Source organism: Protopterus annectens, chromosome 3.part0 (genome assembly GCF_019279795.1).
Source record: "Protopterus annectens isolate FY-2018-M chromosome 3.part0, PAN1.0, whole genome shotgun sequence".
NCBI lineage: Eukaryota > Metazoa > Chordata > Ceratodontiformes > Protopteridae > Protopterus > Protopterus annectens.
In genome coordinates, this window is record NC_056731.1 from 1,339,985,738 (window position 1) to 1,339,998,517 (window position 12,780).

At 40.0% G+C, this 12,780-nt stretch overlaps 1 protein-coding gene across 1 annotated transcript in view; it reads left to right on the plus strand.

Moving 5' to 3' along the window:
- Positions 1-932: 932 nt before the first annotated feature.
- The window catches only part of LOC122796738 (desmoglein-2-like), a 1,262,885-nt gene continuing 1,251,037 nt past the window's right edge, over positions 933-12,780 (plus strand). The window contains exon 1 of the mRNA XM_044065447.1: positions 933-1,149. Within this exon, the coding sequence (XP_043921382.1) occupies positions 1,105-1,149 (45 nt within the window). The 5' untranslated portion in view covers positions 933-1,104. The remainder of the gene's footprint in view (positions 1,150-12,780) is intronic.

The following is a 12,780-nucleotide window of genomic DNA, read 5'->3' on the forward strand; positions in this document are numbered from 1 at the left end:
CACACACACACACACACACACACACACACACTCTTACAGTATATTATTCCTAGTCTGTTTACTATGGTTGACTGATATTTTGAATATTTTTCATTCATTTATTTGACAATTTAGCAAACTAATTCAAGCATATCTCTTGACATTTTGAATATTTTTAATTAGTGTATTTGACAATTTAGTAAACTAATTCAAGCATAGTTTTTAACCTCTTAGTGCAAGAATTCTGAAAAAAAAGCCAAAACACTGTGTGGGCAAAGGCTTCAAAACAATGACAGATTTTAAATTATGCTCTTATAAACTTAAAAAGTTGGTAAACCAACAGATTATATTTTAACACTAATTTTTTTGAATTATATGACATCTAAAACTCAAATATCAGTCAGAGACTTCACTCCTCACTGATTTGCTAGAAAACCACAAATTTTATGAGGAACAGACCAAAAATATGAGGCAAAAATTTAGACCTTTGAAAGGTAGGGTTTCAAGATTTCTTTCTTTCATTCATTAAAGAAGCCAAAGACAGGACAAATAAAACAAATGTAACAATGTGCACAGTATGCAACTCACAAGAGAAACAATATATACAGTACACAGCTCCCAGAGACATGCATCATAATACATTGAATCTAGTCGACGTAAAACCAACACTTCTTTTTTAAATACCTTTCATAGTAATGAAGATGTATTTGTATGTGATATATATGATATACATACATGCATGTACTTTTTAAAAGACATGTCAGTTGTAAATTAATTTTTACACACTGAGACATAACACTGTGTTCAACACACAGAATGTACTGTTCACTGATACCTACAATCCCCCTGGCCAAAGAACAGGGTGGGGGAGGGATAAGAGCACATCCAGGTAACAAGAATGTAAAGTCTGTAAATTATGAGGAAGGTCATTGTCAAGAGGTGTGGCAAACCAGACGTAGAGCTTGGCTTGTGAGAGTGAACTTGTAATGTATTTGTTCAGTGCCTTATCCCAAGACAACAGTCTATTTTCAGCATTAACTAGTAGTCTGAATTTGGAATGTAAAAGAGGGTAGGAGAAAGGATTAGCAAGTAGAAAAAAGGCTAAACTGCATTAATCTGAGTATCATGAAACAGCTTGCTGCTGCTGGAATCCATATTCTCCTGCTAATGGTGAGTGCAGAAAAAGAATAATTTTCATCTCAGCCCTAGGAAATGAACTGTAGCAATGTATTTATGTCTTGCATTGAGTTAAGACATGTTTTTTTGGCTTAGTCTGCATTTCTTTGTTAATGAGCAGCATGTTAAATAATTTCTTAAATGTGACTTTATATAAGAAAATAGAAAAGGTAATTATTCTACTTGCCCACATTTTCTAAGAGTATGTCATGTCACTTACTGTTTATGTTTATGGGGCACCAAATGAGTCAGAAAGGAAATCTGTTTTTCTGCGGATTATATTCATATAGTGTCACTGCATCGAGGAGCTTCCTTAACAAAAACACTGACAATTTCAACTCTGTGGCTAAATATATTGGTGCCAGTGAAGTAGGTCAACTGTATCCTAATGAAATCATTACTTTAACCCACAGTGTTGTCTGTAGTATGGATGTAATTCACTCAGGAAATCACTTCAAACACAGTCTCATTGACTGTCATGAGTCTAGTAACATCTGTCATATCACCTGAGGAAAATGTGTTTACGTTCCTGATTACTGCTCTTATGTCCTACGTAATGCAAGATGAGCTATTGTTATTTATGCAATATTATCCCATGAATTCAAGCAGCATCTCAGATATCACATGGCAAATGATAAGACAAGCAGCTATTTAATAAGTGAGCAGATAACAGGAAAAATAAAATGAAACCACAGACAAAAGGCTGGTACTGTGAGCACTCTGCCTTCTAGTAACTTAGGACATGTTCACAGGGCAATAAATAGTAGCTCCCACTGCAGCAATCACATGCAGCCTAGAATATCACAGGACACAACACTGCATAAAGAGAGAAGCTCACCAAATGGAGCTTTTCTGCTTTTGTAAAGTCATTTTACAGATACTGGCCTGATGGTTATTTAGCTTTTGTACTTGTAATCTACAAATGATTATGTGGAACTTAATCCTGTTGAATTTCTAGTGCCCTGATCTGTACCTGTTACTATGTAGTTTGAGAAGGCATTACAGTATTTTTTAGGAAAGGGGAGATCAGGAAGGGGGCTCTTAATGATAAATAGTGATTTACCCTTGACTTTTAACATTTCTGTTGTTCTGGAAAAAAGAAAACAACATTAAGGCCTACAAATTCTTATATCCAATGTAGTAGGCAGATAGATAACAGGGATAAATAAAAATAAAAATATCCTATACCTGCTGCTTTTCAGTAATCTCAGACTATTAAATCAAAAACAGAAATGGTCAGCACTGAAAATATTTGTGGAACAGACGTTAGTATACTCATCTATCCTCTGAGTGCAGATTGTTGTTCTAGCCTCCGTTTATTTTGTTATAACATATAACACTTGAACAGAGTAACATGGGTTCTAGCAGATTCAGATTATAAATTTATACTGGTTGTCTTGCTGGTTTGGGGATTTTTTTGTAAAGTAAACATTGCTGTCGCAAAACATTGCTGGCAATTATTTCAATAATTTATTGCTTTTGTATAAGAGAATACTTGACTGTTGAATATGTCTTCACATTAACAAGTACTGATTTTTTATTCTTGTGACAGAAGATTGAAAACAGCTGTTAAATTCTATGATTATCATTTAACCATTTATACTGGTTAAGACATTAAGGCATTTTCTGTCCACAGTATGTTTGCATCACGTTGTCATCTGTTACACGTTTCTAAATGCCAGACAGGCATTGGTTAGCATAAATGCTGTATTTGCTATTACCCATTAGTTCACACACTTGATTGTCTTGTTTATATTAAAGGATCTGTTGAAGCAATACTTTTGTGAATCACAGACTGTATAAATTCATTTAGAAAGCTGCAGAAAAAAATAAATATTATGAGACAGTTTTTTTTATTTATTTTTTTATTTTTAACAGCCCCATTGTCATACAATCAAGGACATGCCCTTGAAATCCTGACAGTGTTAAACCAGGGGTCTACTTTATGTGCTTGAAGTCCGAGAATATCGAATACAATATTCTCGACATGAGTACACCGAAAGCGCAAAACATTGAAAATGTAAATGGAAATCTCCGTAGGTGGAGATTTCCATTTACTTCAATGTAGTGCGATCTCGGAGTTGGTATAATTAAGTAGTGGGGTGTGTGAGGGGGGCAGCCTGCCTACACTAGTTTAAATTTTTTTTTGTGTATTTTTTATTTTTTTTTGGACTTCGATTGTTTAATAGTTCGATGCATATGGTTCCATCCATATGCATTCGAGCTATTAAACTTTCAAGGTCCTAAAGTACACCCCTAAACGTAGCTATAAGGACTTATAACTCATTAAGTTTTCAGCAAACATTTTTTTAATTTATTCAGTTTTTGCATTATGAAGCACTAACTGCAGTTATCAACAGTAGGTGGACATGAAACATTAAATATCACAAAAGGATGATAAGTGGAAAAATACAATCTTTTTTTTTTTTTGTTAACATGACTCCTTATGGTAATCAGCAATTAGATGGCTTATAGCATCTCTCACAGAAGATATTCCCCGGTATTCAAGAAGCTCAGCGCAAGGACGGTTTTAGCCTTGCGCCAAGCCTCACTACAGATGGCCCAGCAGCGCCATATGAATATGTATGAGAGCACGCTGCCGCACCCTTGACATGCACAGGAAACATGTGCAAGTACAGGGGACATGTACAAGTGCTCTACGGAGGCGTAAACATGCCCTAACACTTGCAAAACCTACTATGTCTACTAGTTGAACCCGCCCCTAATAGTAAGTCAGTAAGTCAGTGTCCGTGGATACCAAAATGTATGCCAAGCATAAAAGAGTGTCCACGAACAGTGAAATAGAATCAAAGTAGCAAACACACAAGCACGTAATGGAATGTACAGCCCTGTCCCTAGAACTGTCACAATTAGGTTCCCTGTCCCCGTGTCCCTATTATACAATCGAATTGCAGCAATATCGAAGGTGTAAGCAAAGCGCAGAGTGCCTGCGCATGGCTGCCCTCTGCTGAGCGTAGCTTACACATCATATTCATTCAAATAGAGAAAAACATGCGGAATCAACGTGTCAATAGTGTAGTGTTTAGAGCATCCACCTATCAAACAGGCAGTAATGATTCGAGACCAACAATAGCACATATCATTTTCCATGTGGAATGAATGTCATTTTTCTGGAAAACTGACATAAGAGTATCGCATGAGATATTTAACTTAAATATAATTCAAGCAAAGTGGCACTGTCATAATGAATAAGGTACTAGTAAGCAGGTATAAGCCCAAATAAGCAGCATTAAACACATATAAGTACCAGTAAGCAAGTCTGAGTGCACTTGTGCGGGTCTAAGCAGTGCCCAGCATAGGAAATGTATATATGTATATACAGATATATAATATATATATATATATATATATATATATATATATATATATATATATATATGAAGAAAGATCAACGTAACAATAAAGCATACAAAAGGAATGAGAAGGGAATCAACAGCAACCCCAGTATTATATAGCGCTGTCAGCATATGTCATATCAAGCTGGGTAGGAGAGACAAAGCACTGATGCTCACACCACAGGCAGGATATTACCAGTGGGAGTAACATTGTTGATTTGCTAAGTCTACTTTACATACAGAGGGTAGTCCCCGACCATTACACAAGCAAAGGCAGGTATGTTCAAGGACTAAATGGTGGGAGAGCCTGAGAATACATGGGTTGGGACAACATACATGTAGGGCCCCTAATGCTCTGGAGAAGGCAATGTGTGGAGGTATGTCATGGCTGCAATAACAAGTGGACAATGGATGGTATGCATGTATTTTGAACACGGGTGGGGTGCAGGAACTATGGGTATGAAATTATGGAGCCAGGCGTGCCAGATTTGGATGGGCTGGTTCTAATTGGACCGCCCCGTGGAGGTCAGCAAGTTCGTTATAGGTATATATGCATACACACATGCAGACATCAATATGTAGAAGTACATTCTCTGTAACACATTCATTCCATTTGCAGACATAAATAACATGAATGTGTCCTTACAAACCTTGACAGTAGATAGAATAATAGGTTGTGCAGAAGAGGGATGGGATGAAACTGCTAAAACGAAGATGTGTGTACAATGTTCGAAGTCAGTGCTGTGCTGAAAATAATCAAATGTGAGGACTTCCCCACACATGGAATCATTCCTGTGATCTGCCTGCTATGGCAACGCCAATTACTAAACCGGTCTATTTGTAAAAGAAATATGCCGAACACATACATAATTAGGCTCTCATGTGTAACGTGTGTGTTACCACATAGTAATACATATTAATTTATTGTAGTATCATGTTAACGGGAGTAAGGATGTAATGAAGTATAGAGTCTAATCTTAACATAAACACATGCGTGTCCCATGTGGGACAACCCAAAAATTGTGAATAGTATTCTTTTGGTCGCTCACGTCACCAATGTTTGTGGACTAAACGTTTGGGAGTTTTGAGGATATGTGGAGTGAGTCAACCAATGGGATGGGTCTATAGGAGTAGGGAGTGGCCAATGTGTAGTGGTGTGGATACACCGCGAATCCGACTGGAGAATGGATGACAGCAGTGTTAGGGAGGCATTGGGGTGTGTGTTTGGGGAACCAGGAGCCATGGGTATATAGGTATATATGCAAATGAAGCAGCACAGCAATAGTGTATTGGTTAGAGCAACCCCCTAACGAACAGACATTCCCGTACCGGATCCCACTGTATCACATACCATTTACCATCGGTAATCCGTACACGAACATATTGAGACATCTGTCTGCTGTGTAACCTGCAAAATATCAATTAAAAGTTAACTGGAGTGAAGTGTCAGTGTCATAATGAATAACGCAATAGTAAGCAGGTCCAGCATATATAAACACCAGTAAGCATGTGTAAGTGTGTTTGCGTGGGGTATGTATTGCTTTACAGACACACACACACACACATATATATATATATATATATATGGTTGCAGACATATACGTATATATATATATATATATATATATATATATATATCTCTATACACACACACACACATATATATATATATATATATATATATATATATATGTATATGTATATATATATATATATATATATATATATATATATATATATATATATATATATGTGTGTGTGTGTGTGTGTGTGTGTGTGTGTGTGTGTGTGTGTGTGTGTGTGTGTGTGTGCGTAGATATACACAGATATACAGCTATGATAGGAAACAGCACACAAGAATGACATATGTTCACAGGCTATGCCAATGGAAGTGAGGAGCCCAAGCAATAAACATGAAACACGTAGCATAACCTTCCACCCCCCCACCCCAGCCAGACACGGGAAACATACACACAAACAATGTAAAGAGTCCACTGCTCCCCAGACCACAGACAGGATACAACCGGGGAGGGTACTGAGTATACCCGTGAATTCTAATCTTGGAACACAGACTGGAGCATCCCTTGCGGGACACCCCAAAAATTGCCTAGACCAAAAGAAGGTGATAGACTGACCATTCTTGCTGGAGTGTATACATATTCGGAATATAAGGGTGGGAAACCCTGATGACCCATGGGCCAAGACAATTTTATGAAATGGGTCCCGTGAAGTGGAGAGTGGGCAGCGTGTAGTGGTGTGTCTAGAACAGACCAGGACCCAGAGTAAGGATGGGTGCTATTGCGGAGGTGAGGGTGGGGGAACTATGGGTAGCTACTTATGGATCTACGTGTGCAGGTGTTGGCTGATGTGGGCCTATATGGACAGCCCTAGGGATGTAAGAGAATGTGTTCACTGAGCAGAGGCATTGCCCAACGAGCAGCCACACCCACTATGAGTCCCACTGCAGCAAGGTGTAATCTACATGGCAAGGAATGGAATAACCAGATGTAGACGTATATATGTAGAGGTATCGAGATAAGCCTCTCCCTCTCCGTAGTACAAATGTATACATACAGAGACAGAATACAGATACATACCCACATATAAATATATACATATGCAGACACCCATAGACCCATATGTTGTGATATATATATATATATATAATATATATATATATCTGTATATATATATATATATGTATATATATATATATATATATATATATATATATATATATATATATATATATATATATATATATACAGCAAATTATAAATATACATGTATACATATATACAGATATATCTGTATATAGTAATGTAAATATATATATATATATATATATATATATATATATATATATATATATATATATATATATAATAACTGTAAATATACACATGTATATAGCTAGGATATGGGCGGCCACGGTGGTGCAGCGGTTAGCATTGCCACCTCACAGCAAGAGGTTCACCGGTTCGATCCTCGTATGGGGTGCCTTCGATGCGGAGTCTGCATGTCCTCCCTGTGGTTGCGTGGGTTTCCTCCGGGTGCTCCGGTTTCCTCCCACATCCCAAAGACATGCTGTAGGTTGATTGGACACTCTAAATTGGCCCTAGGTGCGTGTGTGTGCCTTCTGTGGAAGGGTGGGCGCTGGGCTGGCAACTCGACACCATAAAGCTCCACTGCCAATCATGAGCAGACAAGGTGATCTGCTGTGGCAACCCCTAACTGGGAAAAGCTGAAAGAAGAAGAAGATATAGCTAGGATATGATACAGCAGTTACGAGTAACATATTTTCACAGGCCATGCATATGGGGGTCAGGGGTCCAATAAACAAATGTGTAACATGTAGCATTAATCCCCCCCCCCAGCTAGACCGATAAGACATACAGACACACAATAAGGGTAAACCCACCACTGCTTCCAAGACCAGGATACTACCTGTGGCAGAGACCTGGCAGGTCTAATCTTGAAACATAGACATTGATATCCCTTGTGGGACACCAAAAATTAGTGATCGGAGGCAATCCCAATAATGACTTATCAAACCAGCCTGTAGATGTACACGGACCAGTAGACTGTGCAAGTCTGATAACCCATGGGTTGACACAACATACGACATGTGTCCCAACACGGGGGGAGTGGGCAGTGTGTAGTGGTGTGTTTATACCCCACCTGCACCCACAGTAAGGATGAGTGCTGTAGAGGAGTGGCAGGTGGGGGAACTATGAGTATGCAATTATGGGCTTAAGGCGTGCAGGTGTTGGCTGGCGCAGTCATATTAGGACCACCCCGGGGATGTAAGTAATATTCCAAAATGGGCATAGCTGACGCCCATACCTCTCAACCCCTAAGAGCACATCCACTGGAGAGGACATAAACCATTGGGGGAACAAATAGGGACCATACCTCTTAACTGTCCCCGATTACCAGGGACGTACCGGATTTTGACTCGGTTTCTAACTCTGCCCCACTTAATCCCTCCTAAAACTAGTGACATTTGGAGGAAAGGTGCTGAATTTCACATAATGAATAACGACAACAATTAAGAGTTATAAACATCATTTACCTCAGAAAATGTGTATGAATTCATATGATCTGAGTGTGTCAATGTGTCAGGTTAATAGCACCAATAATTTAAATGTGTCCCTGATGTTGTTATGCCATGTCCCTAATTCAGTTTGTATATTTCCCCAATCGTATGAGAGGTCTGATAGGGACAGAAAGCACATATTCCACTGACAACCTTAGAAAGATGATAGAATATTAGGTATGCAGTAGCATGACTAGGCTTTAGGATGTGGGTTGCAAAACCCATTTACTTGTTTGTATTGAAGAGTGTCAGTTCCAATGTATTAGCCAGATGGGTACAGATTGTAAGAGGAACACACCAATAATATGAATCAAACTCTGGACAGGCCACATATTTCGTACAGTCGAACGGCATGCTGTCGCCTAATGGGCAGCCATTCATGATACTGTAGGTATGTAATCCGATGTAATAGGCATCACAAGGTAATATCGTAGTCCTCACTCTCACGCAGGGGCGTGAGTGTCAGATGCAAATACCAAATGCAATGCATTTGCAAGTGCGGGAGCAAGCTGGTGTAAGCCTGTTTGGCCGCCAGTATGCGAGTATTACAATGGTAAAGCAATGTAGAGGCTAACTGAGTGTAAGAAACTGTAACCAGAGGTTAGCATTGCTTAGCACTGCGCAAACCCACGCACATCCGCTCACAACTGCTTTAATGGGCCTTAATAACACCGTATCCAATGGCCTTGTTCTGCCCAGCAACAAAATAAATGGCCTCTGCAAGGCTCGAAACTAGGACCCTGTACACACAGCTATTGTGATTTACCACTAAGCCATGGCAGATATACAGACATCAGACCTTATCACAAACATATCATCCAGCAAGGTCATTCAACAGTATAGGAAATGCATTCCATCATGTAGATGTATGTGTGAGTGTTTATGTCCAGCATATAGATACATACATATATATAGATATATCAGGAACATCCCATGTGACAACAAAGCATTACAAAGGAATGAAAAGGGAAACACCAGCAATGCCTGTATTATATAGTGGTGTCATCCTATGTAATATCAAGACTCCCTCAGACATGTGTCAGTCATACATGCAAACATTTGTGCATTGGCCATATACATCACTCTGTGCATGTTATTCACATTAACACAACAGTTCCTGTCCAATCATTATGTGAGAACAGTACTCTTGCAAGGTGCTGTGTGCGACATCATTATCATGATAAAGGTAAATGGAGTAACTATAGAGGAACGGTAGTGCTGTGTGTACAATGGGGTCATCAGCATCACTTGTACCTGGAACATTTAGGAGTCATGTGCATACTAGGATTGTGCGCCTGAGAGACAGGGGTGAGAACAACTGGAGTATGTTGTAATACATATTAAAAGGGTTACATGTGTCCAGTGGACACGTGTGTGAAATGGACAGCTATGTATGGGGCAAATGTTGTTCTAGGAACCGATTGGCCTTTTGTTTCCATAGGGTAAGACTGGGATGTGGGGGAAGGAGAGGAGGTATGCGTATGGAGGATAGATAGGGTAGGATGACAGACAAGACAGCATACAGGGTCAGTATATGACACATGTGGGGGGGGACACCTCGGATGGGGAGGGGTGTTCGGCATTCACAAGCCCATGAGCCCCCAGATGGAAACAGTGGGATGGAGGTCCCCAGCCATGGGTGGCCACTACTGCACTAAAACAGCTGCAAAGGTGTACAGTTCCCTTGAATATACTGCACTCTGTGAAACAACAAAGACAAGTCTACATCTGTACAACTGTCATAACTACATATATATATATATATATATATGCACCTACGGGATGTGTACACACACACATATATATGCGTATACACAGACACAGCCATAGCCATATATATATATATATATATATATATATATATATATATATATATATGTATGTATGTATACACACATCTGAATGCCCTTTGTGACACAGAAGGGTTCCAAAGGAACTGACGTGTACACAAAACAGAGGCATCTCTTGTGTTATAACATTTAAATCATAAGCAGTTCACCAGGGAAGGGATGATTGTTGTGTATGTGGAGTTTGGGGTGGGGAATGATGGCTAATATAATCTACTCCGGGGATTGTGGAGTTAGAGTGAGGGAATGATGGGTATGGACCTACACCCCAGTGACCACTTCTGTGTCATTGCTCGACAGTGGGACAGGAAAATAACATACCCAACTGTAGTTGTGCTTGACTGTGTATTCTTTACCATTCCTAACTATGTAATACTTTGTAGACACCGGTCACCACAGATGGCTAGCATGCTGTGCTAAAAGACATTACACATGTGTATGCCTGGCTACAGGGTATTCACACACACAAACACACACACACTTGCCAGTATTGTGCATACACATCTTGCCTATGTAAAGGTAACTAGTACTGTGGTATGCGGTTGGGGTATGTGCCACAGAACACATACAATTACACTTACTGATTCCACATTTGAGCTTGGTGACACACACACTCAGGCATTTACTGTTACACACACAAACACATGCACACAGTTGCCAGTGGTGGGATCAGAACTCTTGCCTACCTAAGGATCACTATTACAGTACTACGCAGTTATGAAATGCACCACAGAGATTACACATCCCCAAGGCAGTCAGACTGCCCTTCTACAACTGAGGGCAACAACAGGGAGACTGACAGTCACAAAGTACATAGCTGTAGACTTGTGTGTTTAAAGTAGGTGTCCATTACAACCTGTATGCACAAACAAGACACACCATCCGTAGGTAGGCCTGAGAGGTATAGTTGCAGCACAACAGGAACCTGAACTGGAGTACGGCCATCTGGGGAATGAACAACTACTATCACCATACAGAGTTACAGTGGGCATACTCATATACTTAGTAGCACAGGGCCGTTTGGGATGCACTATGACTACAACTACACAAGGTTATACTGAGCATGCTCATACACTTAGTAACAAAGAGCTTGTTGGATGCACTGACTCAAATTACACAAGGTGGCAGTGAGTACACTCATACACTTAGTAGCACAGGGCTGTTTGGGATGCACTCCGATTCTAACCACTGAAGGCCACAGTGTGCATGCTCAAACACTTATATGTACAGAACACATTGTAATGGACTCCTATTGTAAACACACAGGTTTACAGTTAGGTACATCTTACCTGTCAGTATATATGCACATCATACTGGTTTACTACCTGATACCTGTATGTGGCCTGTAAATGATATATCTGTGTCTGTGCTGTGTGATGCACATGCATACATGTACATGAAGTACTGGCATATATATGTTACATATACACATTCATGCATGTGTGGATGTGACAGACAATAGGTTACCTGGGTCGCACAGGTGGATGCTACCTACAGCATGTGTCACACACCTTGCTGCCCTGAAAGGCATACATTGATAGCAGGTTGTGGACAGTGGCATTATACGTGGAACAGTGGCATGTGCAAGCATAATGTGTAAGCCACCTTGTGTAATGGTACTGAGGTGCAGTAGTCAAGATGACCTCTCCCGGCTGTGTTTTTAGTTGTCATTATTAGCAGGACTGCTACCCTAAGTATATCTCACATTGGTCATATACACAAGTTCTGCCACTGTCTGTCACCTTACGTGGGGCATTTGCTACCAAGCACATTAATGCCACGTGCAGTGATGTCATGGTACGGGTGGCAACTGCTAGACCAAAACAGTGAGCCAATGTCCTGCTGTTATTATGAGGTTGTCCACTGTCTGTCATTCCAATCTGTCATGACCAAATGACGAGCCTTCAACACAGAGCACATACATCCATGTTATATACGTGTGTGGATAATACCTAGGTCACATTTACCCATATAGCCACATTCCAAGGCAAATGTCCTACACACAGATGTAACACCCTGACACCTACATGACAATTGCATTTGATGCTTATGCTAACCCGTGCTAGATGTGTGGCTTTAGTAATCCATTTGCTCAGTGTAGAACCTACAATGGAGAATATTGACATCTGTGCAGTGAGGAACACCTGGCTGAAGGCTCTGTAGTGCACAACGGCACTACCACCATATAACTCAGATCCAGACATGTGGGCCATAACAGTGGTATGGATCATTCCAGGTGGTGGTGTACACATATCCGTAAAGGCTACTCACATGTAAAGACAACTACTCTGACATAACGCATCACAGATGAGTCAGGTACAGG